Here is a 15,776-nt window from a genome sequence, read left to right on the forward strand (position 1 = left end):
GAAGTAAGGGTATTGGGTTCACCTACCTTCTTTGTGTTGCAGATGTCCATTGGAAGCTGGATTGCACAGCAGCAGCAAGGTGACAATACATGAATGTGATGAAGGGTCAGAGCCATTGGGATTCTGGGATGCATTAGGAAGGAGAGATCGAAAAGCCTATGATTGCATGTTGCAAGGTAGTATTGCAGTCCAGTGATGTTCAACTACATGTTACTGCACTGTAGGACTAGAGAATACATTGTGTTTTAGTTGAACATATTTCCATTGTTGAAGTGAAACTTTAGGAATAGTCAGGGCCCTGGTGAAGTCAGGACACTCATTGGAGAATTAAATCTGCTTCCTGCCACACACAAATGAATCTATTGGTGTCTGGGGATGCAAGGGGCCGGAGAGTGAAGTGTCCTCCTCCTGCACACGCATAGAACAGAGCAGCAGCTAACTCTTCACCCACCAGATATATTTCAGTTCTCCTCTGGAGGGATCGGATGATGGTTTTATGTTTAATCATTGACCGCTCTTCTGGAACTGCCAACAAAGATAGTAGTTATGGGATAGATTTACAATATGAAAATCTGTCAGTTAAGTAGTAGATTGTGAGAGAGGCTAACTTCACATAAGCCACAGAACAGTCAGCCACCAAGGGTATGTCTAAACTGCAATTAAAAACCCATGGCTAGCTCGTGCCAGCTGACTTGGACTTACAGGGCTGTTTAATTGCAGCATAGACTTTCGGGCTCTAGGACCCTGTGAGATGGGAGGGTCCCAGAGCTCAAACTGCAGCCTGAGCCTGAACGTCTACACACAGTTAAGTAGCCCCTTAGCCCGAACGCCATGAGTACCATTCAGCCGGTGGGACTCTAATTGTAGTGTGGACATACCCCATATGGCTGGTCACAACTAGCCAGGGTTGGATTCAAAATGGTGGCTACAGCTAAAATGCTTTATATGCCAGCCATTGCCAGTCTCCTTTCCTGATTATTTAAAAGCCAAAGTGTAATGTAGCAAGCATAAATACAGCTTTTCAAATTAACTGTCCTGTTGTACTAAACATTTTTGGTTTTTGTTTTATTAGATCCTGGAAAGTTTAACTTCACCCCCCGCTTGTTCATCCTCAGCAGTTCATCAGGAGACTTCTCAGCCACTGAATATATATATCCTGCAAGAGATCCCACTGTTGTCAATTCCATGCCATTCCTGCAGGAGGATCTCTACACTGCCCCGCAGCCAGGTACAGAAGCAGACTATTGACGTAAATACTGCACTGATCCCCGCTATGATACCCATGAATAAGTGTCCCAAATACAGAGACCCCTAGTATAAAGTTATTCTAACATGTAAGTAGGGAAACATACTGACAGGAGTTATTGAACAATGGTGACCTATAAAAGTATTCATGCAACAAGCAAGTAGGGAGGGAAAAGGCATAATGCAATGCTGCTTTGCTCTGGGACGCAGTAAGCATTACTTCTGGGGGAATTCTGCACCTAAAATGTCTGCGCACAATTTGTTAAAATTCTTCATATTTTATCAAAATAACATTGGATGATCACGCCAGTTTCAGTTATTTTGGTGATTTATTTCAAAGTACCTTTCAGCACTAGACTCCCCCAGGAGTAGAAGGTTAAAGAAACCCCTGCGACAACCCAGTTCCTGTTTCTCTGCATCCCTCACAAAGCCCAGTTGCGGGACCAGACTCCCATGCCCTCTCTCCCCCAAGAGCCCAGCTGTGGGGCCCCCGCAAGCCAGACATCCACATCACTCCCACCCAGCGTCCAGCCTTGGGGCACCCCCCAGGCCAGACACCTACACCTTCTCCCCCCAGGGCCCACCTGCAGCTGCCCAGAACCCTCCAGCTCCCCCTCCACCCCAGCAGTGTCCTGTATTTGCAAGCTGGGAAGCTGGGCTCTGAAGAGAAAAAGGAAATTCTGCACAGAACATTAATTCTGCACAAATTCTGCATTGCTCAGTGACTCAGAATTCTCCCAGGTGTAAAGCATGGGTCTGTTCAGATTTAATTAATAGCAGTAGTGCTTCAGTGTGCATAAAACCAGGAGGGGTTCAACCTTTAGCAACAAAAGATTGAAATTTCCACTTTGCAGATGCTTAAAACAAATTAAACATATTTGTACACAAACTATTACTTAAGAGAGCACACCGTTTCCTGTGGGGAACCAGAGCTCAGCCCCTTGCTTCCTGGGTTTACAGAAATCTCTGTGGTTAGATAACAAATGACACTGGTGGACTCTAAGATGAGTCTCATCTGTCCAACCAAAATAGGCTGATTTTAGTCAAGGCTATGCAGTTTATCTTATGAATAAACCCAGTAAAACATATGCTGACTAAATCTCTGGTATTTTTGGTTCTTCTCTGGTTCTTCTTTAGCACTCTTCCTTGTTGACAATCACCATGAAGTGTATCTTTGGCAAGGCTGGTGGCCTGTAGAAAACAAAATAACTGGATCAGCTCGAATCCGATGGGCTACAGACAGGAAATGTGCCATGGAGACAGTACTCCAATACTGCAAAGGTAATAAGAAAGCTACTTTGTGCCAGTGTTGATCCTGACTATTTTAAGGCTTCTATAGTAACGATCACCAGAGTATTTAAGTGCTCCCCAGGTAAAATAAATTGGCAAGGTGAGGTCCCTAGTAAACTTTAAGGAATTTGTCTATTCTTTTCCCCAATACTACCATCAGGATTAGAGGCCTCTGTTTGGGAAGCAATGTTTTACTATATTTAAATCATCTTGCTTGTAATGTGAGTGTACTTCCTCAAAGAGGAAATTGGGCAGATGGTGGATTAGTTTGATCTCTGGAAATTCATGCTGTTATAGAACCCCCTTTAATGCTGAGTGCTGCGGCTCCAGCTCTAATGTACTTTGTCCTGGGTTTTGTAAAGTGTATTGTCCCAAAGGAATGGTTGGAGATGCAATTGCTGATGTAACTGGGTTATGATTTGTTGATGGCTTTGAACTAACACTGGGAGCTCGTGTAGGGAGCAAAGCATGGGGTGATGTGCTCACAGTGGCCTGCCTCACAAAGGAGACGACCAGATATGATCTGCACAAGTTAGAGCAGGGGTGGGCAAACGTTTTGGCCTGAGGGCCGCATCGGGTTCCGGAACTGTATGGAGGGCTAGGTAGGGAAGGCTATGCCTCCCCAAACAGCCTGGCCCCCGCCTCCTCCAAACTCCCGACCCATCCAACACCCCCTGTTCCTTGTCCCCTGGCCGCCCCCCCGCCACTCCCCGCCGGGACCACCAGCCCCTAATGCCCCCCTTCCCAATTACAAGTAAAGTGCTGATCTCTTGTGGCACTGTGGATCCTCGATGGCATTGCTTTCAGCTGCAGTAAATGACCTGTCCAACTCATGTATTGTTGGCAGCTGAATCAGTGGCACCTTCCAGCTTCTCCAGGGGTCTCGCTCATATGCTGAAGAGTGTGAAGGAGCTGGAACGGGGGGAGGAATACATGTTGAACTCCACGTATGTGGGCCCTTGGGGAAGAAGGTGCCAGTGACCGATCACTGCTCTCTGGGTCTGGTAGGAGAGGAATGATTGTCATTATGATACTGTACCGTCTACTCCTGTTGTGTCACCTAAATGGATCAGTAGCACCTTGTGGCTGAGTGTGGAAAGTCACCGAAAAGCTGAGCATTGAAACATGACGTGTATCCATGGCTATGCAGAGGTCCTCTTCCTGTGCCACTGGAGCACTGATGTACATCCAGGATGTTGGCAGATTTTTTTTTCACATGTTGGCCTTGAGTTGTTTCCAGTTGGAGTAGGAATTAGAGGTTAAAGATGGAGCAGTAGTTGGGAAGGCCCTTGTGCATCACATGCTGGTTTTTTGAGGACTGGGAAGGCTATTGCATTTCTGAGATTCTGAAGGACATGTTGGTGACAATACCACCTAACTCTTACGTAGCGTTTTCCATCTGTAGATCTCAGAGCACTTTACCAAGGAGGTCAGTATCATTATCCCCATTTTACAGCTGAGGCACAGAAATGCAGTGTCCAGGCCAATGGAAGAGTCTTGAATAGAACCCAGGTCTCCTGAGACACAGTCCAGTGCTCCAGCTGCTAGGCAATACAGCCTCATGTTAATGGAAACTTTTTTCCCACCTGGCTTTCATCAAAGAGCGGGGGGCAGGTTGCGACTTGAACATGCCTCAGGACTTCTTGAATTTCAGTGGCTGTAATGGTAGCAGGGTGGCAAATGCTGTCTGCAGTGGTTTGGATTTTCTGCCTCTCTGTTCCCCCGTATTTGAATGCAAAGTAGGATGAGAGCTTCTATGATTCCTCGGTGGTCTGTGCTTGGGATTATGTGTCACAAACAGATTAATTGCTTCGCTAAGTGCAGTAGCTCTGCTGGCTATGATTTTTCAGCTGCGGTTGCTTTGGAGTTGAAAGCTCCCTTTGCTCCCTTTCCAGGTGTGGTATAGTTCTGCAAGAGCTATTTGTGCTGTTGATGTAGCAAGTTTTCCACCATTAAAATCCTAATATTTTACCTATGCACTTCCCCTGCCAAAATCGGTCTGAATCCCAGGGTGATCTCAATCACTGTGAAGGAGGAGGAGCTAGGTTTGTGGCTATAGTCTCAGTGGGAGCAGGTACCCTTTCACTATGATGATCTACTGGTTTGTTAGCCTCTTGGGCCTGTGGGTGATTCTCCTGTCAGATATGCTGAAAACTTTACAGGAATTAATCTTTCATGGGTTAACTAGTGCTGGTCTTTCATTGCCCTAATAAGATGGCACACTTAAATAGCAAGAAATATAAATACTGCAGTTATCCTAAAACTAAGAGATAATGGCAAGAAGGATCTAGTTGAGTGGGTAATCAGAAGAATTTAAGTGTGTTTTATTTTTTTTTATTTATTTTTTTTTGGCTTACAGCCAGCATTCAAACTACAAGATTATATGAAGTACTTTGGTTTGTATCCTTGGATAACAGCTTGAATATTCCTAGCAGCATGCGCTGCTTCATTTGTGCACAAATATCTTTATCTAACCTCTCAGATTTTCTTGAAACTTTCTGAGGCTTTGTCTGATAAATCAGCAGACTGCTTTGGAGCACTGAGCTCCAGCATAGGGGAGAGAGAGTGTGTGTTGCAGTTCATATTCTTGCATAAGAAAGGCAAACTAGCTTGAGTAGAGAGCAGAGTTCACTTCATTACCTGAAATGATGAAAATGTTTCTCCACTCAAAAATTAAATTGTCCTACCAGATGGCTAAGCCGATATTAGAGTGTTATCTGGCACAACCAACCCTTCCTATACTCCTCCACTAGTATCACTGAACTGTGTTGCTTACTGTGTAGACTAGGCTGACAAATTTTGCAAATTGCAGAGTTTCAAATCGCTGTCGTAGTATTATATGGCAAATTCAAGCAGTTTCCGCAGTGCGATTGTGGAACAGGAGGATTAAAAGTAAAACAAAGATTCAGATGATAAATCCCTTGTCTAAATTGTGTAGTTGAAGGATTCTGATTTGTTGCTAATTTGTTCATTGGGATACTTGAGATTAGAGCTCTGTAGATTAGTCTGTTTCATGCGAGTAAATTTTTTCTAATCTGTTTGCAACCACATGTTTGACCTCAAACAAAACATGGAGTGCTCACAGTTTGCAGAATTATTGAGAAAGTGGTTGTGATGGTTCTCTGGGTACCCAGGACTGTGAGTCACCTTGTTACCACCCCCTGCCTCTAGTGTGAGGACAGAGTCTTCCTTGTGCTTATCTGGGTGTCAGCTTCCTAACACCACCAGCCTGTTAGCCACCCAAACACTCTCCTCTGGGCTATGCCAGCCGTAGCTTTTCCTTGCAGTTCCTTCATAACAGTAGGTGCACCCCAGTCTCTGAGTTCTTTTGAAATGTTCCCCTGTGATATCCAGCCCCTTAGGCTAATGTAGTGCCCATCTTTTAAAAAGGGAAGGAGGAGGATCCAGGGAACTACAGGCCAATCAGCCTCACCTCAGTCCCTGGAAAAATCATGGAGCAGGTCCTCAAGGAATCAATTCTGAAGCACTTAGAGGAGAGGAAAGTGATCAGGAACAGTCAGCATGAATTCATCAAGGGCAAGTCATGCCTGACTCATCTAATTACCTTCTATGATGAGATAACTGGCTCTGTGGATGAGGGGAAAGCAGTGGACATGTTATTCCTTGACTTTAGCAAAGCTTTTGACACGGTCTCCCACAGTATTCTTGCCAGCAAGTTAAAGTATGGGCTGGATGAATGGACTATAAGGTGGACAGAAAGCTGGCAAGATCATCAGGCTCAACGGGTAGTGATCAATGGCTCCTTGTCTAGTTGGCAGCCGGTATCAAGTGGAGTGCCCCAAGGGTCGGTTCTGTGTCCGGTTTTGTTCAATATCTTCATTAATGATCTGGAGGATGGCTTGGATTGCACCCTCAGCAAGTTTGCAGATGACACTAAACTGGGAGGAGAGATAGATATGCTGGAGGGTAGGGATAGGATACAGAGGGCCCTAGACAAATTGGAGGATTGGGCCAAAAGAAATCTGATGAGGTTCAACAAGGACAAGTGTAGAGTCCTGCACTTAGGACAGAAGAATCCCATTTACCGCTACAGACTAGGGGCCGAATGGCTAGGCAGCAGTTCTGCAGAAAAGGACCTAGGGGTTACAGTGGACGAGAAGCTGGATATGAAGAAGGCCAATGGCATTTTGGGCTGTATAAGTAGAGGCATTGCAGCAGATCGAGGGATGTGATAGTTCCCCTCTATTCGACATTGGTGAGGCCTCATCTGGAGTACTGTGTCCAGTTTTGGGCCCCACACTACAAGAAGGATGTGGAAAAATTGGAAAGCGTCCAGCGGAGGGCAACAAAAATTATTAGGGGACTGGAACACATGACTTATGAGGAGAGGCTGAGGGAACTGGGATTGTTTAGTCTGCGGAAAAGAAGAATGAGGGGGGATTTCATAGCTGCTTTCAACTACCTGAAAGGGGGTTCCAAAGAGGATGGATCTAGACTGTTCTCAGTGGTAGCAGATGACAGAATGAGGAGTAATGGTCTCAAGTTGCAGTGGGGGAGGTTTAGGTTGGATATTAGGAAAAGCTTTTTCAGTAGGAGGGTGGTGAAACATTGGAATGCGTTACCTAGGGAGGTGGTGGAATCTCCTTCCTTTGAAGTTCTTAAGATCAGGCTTGATAAAGCCCTGGCTGGGATGATTTAATTGGGGATTGGTCCTGCTTTGAGCAGTGGGTTGGACTAGATGACCTCCTGAGGTCCCTTCCAACCCTGATATCTATAATTCTATGCTGACTTCTCGCAGAACTGCCAGGTTCCCAAAGGAACAGAACACACCAACTTCTAAGAGTCAATTCAGGATTAGCATTTTGCTTAATATCACACTTGGATATATTTACAATGTAAACAAGAGTAAGTTTGTCATCAAAGATTCAAATGATGGTGAGTAGGAAGATTGGAAACAAATGAAATAAAATCATAACACACTAGCCTAACTGACAAGTTTACCTGTCTAAAGAAATTTATCTCACCCAAAGTCCTCTGCAGCATTTTCAACCAAGGCTGCTTGAGAGCCCATTTTTATGAATACAAATGCGCGTTCCATTTACTTCCTAGGTGCAGGATGAGGCTGTGTCTTATTTGCCTCCTAGATATACCCCCAAAGTTCATTATTTGCCTCCTAGATATACCCTTTAGTCTTTACTTTTAGCCAGAATAACCCCCCTCTCCTCCTCCCTTTTAGATTGTTTTTTTCCCAGTGTGCTCCTTCCCTGTTGACTTCACATCTCTTCCTTAAAGTTTGAGTTCATGTGTATATGGGCATCCATTGTGTTAGCTTACAATGCTTAATTTACATCCCAACAGAGACACATTGCTTACCTTACCTCACCTCGTCTGGAGGAAAACCTGTTTTGCACCTTTGCTGTTGCTTAATACCATGATACAGACATGAAAACCACATTTTCAGGGTAAGAACGGCCATACTAGGCCAGACCAAAGATCCATCAAGTGCCAGTATCCTGTCCTCTGACAGTGGCCAGTGGCAGGTGCCTCAAAGGGAATGAACAGACAGGTTATCATGAAGTGATCCATGCCCTGTCACCCAATCCCAGCTTCTGGCAAACATAGGCTAGGGACACCATTCCTGCTCATCCTGGCTAATAGCCATTGATGGACCTATCTTCCATGAATCTATCTAGCTTCCTTTTGAACCCCGTTATAGTATTGGCCTTCACAACACCCTCTGGCGAGGAGTTCCAGAGGTTGACTGTGCGTTGCGTGAAAAAATACTTCCTTTGTTTGTTTTAAACCTGCTACCTATTAATTTCATTTGGTGGCCCCTTGTTCTTGTATTATGAGAAGGAGTAAATAACGCTTCCTTATTTACTTTCTCTATACCACTCATGAGTTTATAGACCTCTATCATATACCCCTTAGTCACCTCTTTTCCTAGCTGAAAAGTCCCAGTCTTATTAATCTCTCCTCATACAGAAGCCGCTCTATAACCCTAATCATTTTTGTTGATCTTTTCTGAACATTTTCCAATTCCAATATATCTTTTTTTAGATGGGGCCACCACATCTACGCGCAGTATTCAAGGTGTGGGCATATCATGGATTTATATAGAGGCAATACGATATTTTCTGTCTTCTTATCTATCCCTTTCTTGATGATTCCTAACGTTCTGTTTGCTTTTTTGACTGCCGCTGCACATTGCGTGGATGTTTTCAGAGAACTATCCACAATGACTCCAAGATCTCTTTCTTAAGTGGTAACAGCTCATTTAGACCCCATCATTGTATATGTATAGTTAGGATTATGTTTTCCATTGTGCATTACTTTTGCATTTATCAACATTAAATTTCATCTGCCATTTTGTTGCCCAGTCACCCAGTTTTGTGAGATCCTTTTGTAGCTCTTTGCAGTCTGCGTGGGACTTAACTATCTTGAGTAATTTTGTATCATCTGCAAATTTTGCCACCTCACTGTTTACCCCTTTTTCCAGATCGTTTATGAATATGTTAAATAGGACTGGGCCCAGTACAGATCCCTGGGGGATGCCCCTATTTACCTCTCTTCATTCTGAAAACTGACCATTTATTCCTATAGTTTGTTTCCTATCTTTTAACCAGTTACCAATCCATGAGAGAAACTTCCCTCTTATCCCATGACTGCTTATTTTGCTTAAGCGCCTTTGGCGAGGGACCTTGTCAAAGCCTTTCTGAAATTCTAAATACACTATATCCACTGGATCTCCTTTGTCCACGTGCTTGTTGACCCCCTCAAAGAATTGTAGTAGATTGGTGAGGCATGATTTCCCTTTACAAAAACCATGTTGACTATTTTCCAACAAATTATGTTCATCTATGTGTCTGAAAATTTTATTCTTTACGATAATTTCAACCAATTTGCCCAGTACTGCTTACATTGTATTTATACGTGGAATTTACAGCAACATTAATGACCCAGCTGACACACTGGCTTTCATTTGAGACCTCTCGTGGCATTCTTTGGTAGACTAGCATGTACACACCAGTCTTATGAGATTTCTGCAACCCCTCTGCTCCCCCTTGTCAGTTGACATTATGTGGTTCTTGGGTCACAGTGGTTAAGAGACAATTCTGGCAGTGTCTGGACTCCTCAGATTTCATTGATCCCTGTCTGGCTGGTTTACGTGTAGGTATAGTGTGAAGCTGGCATTAGTTTCCACGACTGACTTTCTAGTAACAGATGAAGTTTAGGTATCCATGCTGACTCTTCTAGATCCGCCTGCTGCTTTTATTACCATGAACCACACACATTTTTAAGTCCAGACAGTGAGTGCAATAGACAGGATCATTCTTGATCCTGGATTGGTGCTTTGTCCTATGAGATCCTAGAATGCTTGGTAATAGCTTAAGTGTGTCCTCTTGCAAGGTTCTGTTGTCATTCCTCATGCTCAGTGTCTATGGGAGGCTGCTAGAGGACACGGCAAGGTGGTTTAAGCCAATGACAAGCTGCTCTGTCATCATTTCATCTAACCCATGAGTTGCCTACCTGAGATAGAGACTTGGAGTATTGTGAGCTGGATGAGGCTCCAGATAAAATGGGATGAGGCTGTTTTGAGAAATTATGCCTGTCTCCATTTTAAGGATGTTTGTCCACCCTTCTTCAGGAGTATTCACTATCTAGGAGCACTTGTGGGTCCCTCATTGCTATGCACTAAGCTAGCCAAGAGTTCCTTTTTTCCTCTGCACTTGGTGTAATAACTGCAGACATTATCTATGGGCATATCTTTCTGACCTCCAGGTAGGATTATTACAGTGTTCTGTATGGTGTGCAGGGCATCCTTTGAAGATCCTTGGTAAGTTCCAACTACAGCAAATTGCAGTGGTCCAGCTGGCCATAGGGAACATATTATGAGTGCTGCATAGACTGCAGTGATTTCCTGTTCACTTCTAGGTACCGTTCCAGGTGTTTGTATTGCTTTCTAAAGGCCTGTATGTTTTAGCTTCTAACCACCATTACCACCTTGCATTCCCCACGTACTGCAGTGACATTGTGGGCAGCTGAGATGTTCTCACCAAGGTCTCCATACTTGAATTTTGCATGCTGCTGACATTTTCCAATGCAGGACACTGTTCTGGAATTCCCTTCTTTTGGTAAAATTATGCAAATTCATCTTTCCATTCAGGCTTTTTTGCAGGTTGGTGGATTGGGCATAGGGTAGGGAAGGCTTATATTGTGCACGTTAGGAGAGGAGTCCATTTTGTTTTGTTCTTTTTCAGTAGTAAGCTACGTATTTGGATTTGTACATATGCCCGGAGATGACATGATAGGCACACTTTTAGAATATTGAAAAATACACCTTTTTAAAGTTGCTCTGATGCGCAAAAGAAAGTTTGTTTAATAAAGTCTAGATCGGGGTTCTCACAATACATTTTTGTTGGTCTCAGAGTGTGGCCACCAACTCTTGCGTGTGGCCACTCTGACAATTTGTCCGAAAATACTTACTTAATTGTAGGGGGAGAAAAATGCACATATACATGTCCAAATTATTAGTCACAACAGAGTAACTCAGCCCCAGCAAGCCTGGGTTAAATTATCCCCTGAATGGGAAGGTGGGTACAGAGGCAGTGGGGGCTGGGGCGATGGGGGGTGGTGAGCTTGGGGCCAGAGTCCGTCACTGTGCAGCCAGGGAATGGAACCCGAAGCCTTGTGGCTAGAGCCCGCCACCCCAGGGCTGAAGCCTGACCCCACCGTCCCCGAGAAAGTGCAGAACTCACTGGCTGCCTGCTCCTCCAGCTTTTGTGTCTCCAGAGGGGGGCATGGCCCAAGCACTACCGGCAGCCTTGGAGGAGGGGCTGCTGCTTTGTGTTTCTTCCCCCACTCCCGCCCCCATCACAGCCCAGGAGGTTGTGGCTACAAGAAAAGCCCCATGGTGGCCGCATTTGAGAAATGCTGGTCTAGATCAGTGGTTCTCAAACTTTTTTTTTTTTTTTTTGTGGACCACTTGAAAATTGTTGAGGGTCTTGGCAGAACACTTAATGATCTTTCCAAATGTTGTTTTGTACCGTTAGCTATCTATTGTAGAGTGCTTTGGATAAAAGTGCTATATGAAAAAAAAATAATAATTGTTTTTTTTGTTCTACAAATAAAAATACGCAATTCATATTTTAATATCAGTAGTATTACCTTTCTAATGCAATGGAAGTACCATCTCTCCCCCGCCGCGGCAGCCCCTGAGTTGAGACTGGGAGGAGGGAAGGTCTCTCCCCGGCAGCCGCAGCCCTGGTGCTGGGGAAAGTCACCTCTTTCTCTGGCTGCTGCAGCCCTGCACGTCCCAAATTCCAAGCTAATTAGGTGCCTGGACCCTGGAGAAGACACACATGTAAGGTGAGATGGTGGCCTTGGGGAGCCCTGCCTGCGCGGCTCCATTAATTAGGTGGGTGGCCATTTGTTTTCTTGTGTGCGGCCACCCAGGCGTGTACCTTAGAGGGAACTATCCGCAGACCACCTGAATGGAGCTTGCGGACCACTGGTGGTCCGCGGACCACAGTTTGAGAACCTCTGGTCTAGATGAAGGGCCTTGCTAAAATTTTACCTGGTAATGTAGAGTGACAGAGTCTGCAAGATAATTCGTGTTTTACAACACCTCTGGTTTTGTATTTTGGATGTTATAGGAAAAAACGTAAAGAAGCCTCCCAAATCCTACCTAATTCATGCTGGTCTTGAACCCCTGACGTTCACCAATATGTTCCCTAGCTGGGAACACAGAGAAGACATAGCTGAGATCACAGAAATGGTAAACAAACCTTCTACTGCAATTGTTTCCTGTTGCTGCGCTTGTATTTTTCTGTTTGATATTGTTAGTACCGGCCTGCACGTTTTCTGCTGGGAAGTCCCAAACTCCAGAGGATTAACCTAAATAATGGACTTCAGGAATCTGGAAGAAATAAGTATCGTTACATGGCTGAATTTTGATAAGTGCACGATAGATATTTTCAATGAGTTACAGATTTTCATACATTCTAGTAAATGTTTCATTCTTTGAAGACTGAAGTGGAATTAAAAGATTCTTAACTTGATTCTCAACATTGAATCCTACCTAAAAACTAGTAAGATAAAATAGGGGTGCCACCTCTGAGCTGCACAAAACCTTGATTAAGCTCTGTCTCCCAACAAGGCAGGCTCCTGTTTTCTTTGAAGCCATGGACTGGAATATTGTCTGTTTTCATACAAAATATCGCATTGTCTTTGGTGGCGATGGCCCACCTGGAAGAGTCTCAGTGTAACTGAACAAAACAGACAGCAGTATGTTTTTGTTTATGTAATTCAAATCAGAATCTCCATACTAGCATGTCAAAGTGCCATTCTACAGGGATTTCTTTGGGCCTCTGCATCAGTTTCCCCTTCAGGAAAACGAAGTTAATTCCAGCCCATGTGACTACTTTAAGAAACTCAGATGCAGGATGTTTTTAAGTGTAAACTATGGCCAAGAAGGGACACTGGCTATCTCCAGGAGTCTTCTGCAAGTCTTCCTCCTTCGTCAAAATGTGGTGGCAGGAGTAAAAAAATGGGTGAAATGGGGTTTCTTAAGGAAGAGGAGTGCCCTCGTGTTCTTAAATACAAATATTTTATAGTAGCAGATTGTTCCAGCCAAAGAACTGGGCTAACACCAAATGTGCATAGTCTGCTTCTAAAATACAGGGGCCAGCTAACCATCCCCAGCTAGGGCAGAATTGGTACCAGCTCTGTAGTAGGCTGTATTTAAAATCAGCAATTGCTGATTTCAGTAGCATGTTTCTAAACTCTCCTTTTATTCCTCTCTCTCCTCCAGGATGCTGAAGTTTCTAATCAGATAATCCTTGTAGAGGATGTGTTAGCCAAGTTGTGCAAAACTGTGTATCCACTAGCAGATCTTTTAGCTAGGCCTCTACCTGAGGGAGTTGATCCACTGAAACTTGAAATTTATCTTTCAGATGAAGACTTTGAGGTAAGAGGGTGGAGGGTACATTTTTTGTGTACATGCATGTATTGAATCATTCCCACACACTCTTGTGACAGTTTCACTACTCAATTGGTGAGCACTTTGAGTTTAGTAAATTACTTTCCTATAGTGATGTGTCTTTTTGTCTTAAATTCAGGCCGCCTTAGAGATGACGAGAGACGAGTACAATGCACTGCCCTCTTGGAAGCAAGTTAACGTGAAAAAGGCAAAAGGACTTTTCTAAGTAATGTTATCGCTTAGTGATAGTACCAGAGGGATCTGTAGCGTCACTTTCAACACCTTGGAATTAGCAAAATGAATTGCTCTGGATTAGTGTTCAAAAAAGAAATTAGAGATCTTAAATTTTTAGATACTGCCTGATCTTGAGTTGTGTAATATTGTAAATGTGCAAGAGAACTCTTTGGAAACTTTGGTTCAACTCCAAGGGTAATGTGTTTAAACTTTGCTCTCCTGTGCACTTAAACAGTAGTTTCTCAAGCTACGACTGCAACAATCCTTTGGCTATATATAGTACTTGCCATGTGGTTTTTTTGAAGATGTTCTCTTTGTAAAGTGTTATTTTGTTAGTTTGTGGATTACAAAGAATTTATATTTATATAAACACATAGAACAAGTATGTATTTAACAATGCAATATGTATTCACTTTCAAGACTTTCATGTAAAAAAAAAATCTCTACAGAAAGGTAGTTGGATGGCAGTTGCTTATACTGAATTAGCTGTACCACCTATATATATCTTATGCATTCTGAAAAGTTTCTCTTTGCAATAGGTAATGAATTATTTTCAATGCTGCTTCAGGTGCTAAACTAAACAAAGCATTTGTATTTATGGCATGGGTTTCTTTAGAAACTATGCAAATCAACCTTTATATTTCAATATCCAAAAATGTATAGTGCCTTGTTTTTGTGTACAGTTTATATACAAACAAGATTGGTCTGCATTTTGAAGATGGTTTAGAACGGTCTCCTATATTACTTTTATAATGGTAGAAATAAAAACATCTCAGTTTCTAATAAACGTTGTAAAGATTAAACATCTTTCATGATATAAGAGCTTAAAGTAAAAGCTTCAGAATAAACTCCTAGTAATGCTCTGGCTAGTAATTATTTACACACATACCTTTTGCTAGCATATAAAAATGTTCCATAATATTGTATTTACATTTGAAATGTTTGTAACCTGAGGCATTTAGATGATTTGTACAGTGTTATGATTTAAGAGTGGCAGATAATACAGAGAAATTTAAGATGATTATACAAAGATAAAATTAGACTGTACAACAGTCTTAACTAGTGCTACCTCTTGAAACAATTCTATAACTATTGAATTATTGTCAATTGCCCCTTTTTTATACTTGATGTAAAATGTTTGGCCGATTGAAAACCTATCAAGAATATGAATCATGGTGAGTAAAGCTCTTGAAACAAAATTAACATGGTATTGAATGTTAACTGTATTTTCATTCTCAAAGAAAGTGATAGAACTGAAAACATGGCCATTTGCATTAGTTTGGCCAAGCAACTGTTTAGTCAGGTTTCAGATTCTGTCATTGCTTGAATCTTTATTTTCAGGTAGTTGCTATCTCTGACTTTGAATTTCTGTAAGGATTGCTACTGTTACCTTTGCAATATCATTGTACCTTTCAAATACTACATCCTGTGACCCCAGAAAGCTTGCCTTGTAGACTGTAGCCACTGGAAATCTCCTTTCTACTTATAAAGGGAAAACACCTTTTGTTACCTATCAGTGCCAAGTGACTTTGTATTTTTGTTAATTTGCTGCTCTTGACCTGACTGTGACCACAGGGAAATAAAGTGGATCTTGAGTGTAGTGGGATGTATGTTTTGTCAAACCTCCATACAAAATCTGATTATCCACGTGCTTTCAAAAGAATAGGCTTTGTAAGTACTCTGGCAGATCAGTGAAAAGTTTTAAATTAATGCACACCTTTTTTTTTTAAAGTCTAAAATATTTTTTTCCCATCTCTGGCATGAGTACCATGTTAAGTTGCATTCAACAGATGTGCAGTTATTTCAGCAAAAGGATTTTTTTTAAATGGTATATTTTCTTTTGTTACTGGTGTCTGTGAAGAGTTAGAAATAATAGGGGAAATACTGCCAATATTTCCAATCCCTGTAAACACTTTTTCTTTCAGCCTTTGCAGTGATAGGGTCAAGCTAGAATTAAGGATTCGTTCTATTTATTCATGCAGTCACTTTCTTTCTTTTTTTTTTACTGTTTCCATTTTGTCTCTACAACAAAAAGCTAATCTGCATAGTTTGACTTTGTTTTGCC

The 15,776-nt window shown here is 42.6% G+C and overlaps 1 protein-coding gene across 11 annotated transcripts in view; it reads left to right on the forward strand.

Moving 5' to 3' along the window:
* The window catches only part of SVIL (supervillin), a 223,248-nt gene extending 207,937 nt beyond the window's left edge, over positions 1-15,311 (forward strand). For all 11 annotated transcript variants that reach the window (XM_075125959.1, XM_075125960.1, XM_075125958.1 and 8 more), the window contains 6 exons: positions 43-176; positions 1,073-1,228; positions 2,383-2,526; positions 12,153-12,274; positions 13,310-13,465; positions 13,617-15,311. In XM_075125959.1, the coding sequence (XP_074982060.1) occupies positions 43-176; positions 1,073-1,228; positions 2,383-2,526; positions 12,153-12,274; positions 13,310-13,465; positions 13,617-13,703 (799 nt within the window). In that variant the 3' untranslated portion in view covers positions 13,704-15,311. The remainder of the gene's footprint in view (positions 1-42; positions 177-1,072; positions 1,229-2,382; positions 2,527-12,152; positions 12,275-13,309; positions 13,466-13,616) is intronic.
* The last annotated feature ends 465 nt before the right edge of the window (positions 15,312-15,776 follow it).

This window comes from Caretta caretta, chromosome 2, assembly GCF_965140235.1.
Source record: "Caretta caretta isolate rCarCar2 chromosome 2, rCarCar1.hap1, whole genome shotgun sequence".
In the NCBI taxonomy this organism is placed as follows: domain Eukaryota; kingdom Metazoa; phylum Chordata; order Testudines; family Cheloniidae; genus Caretta; species Caretta caretta.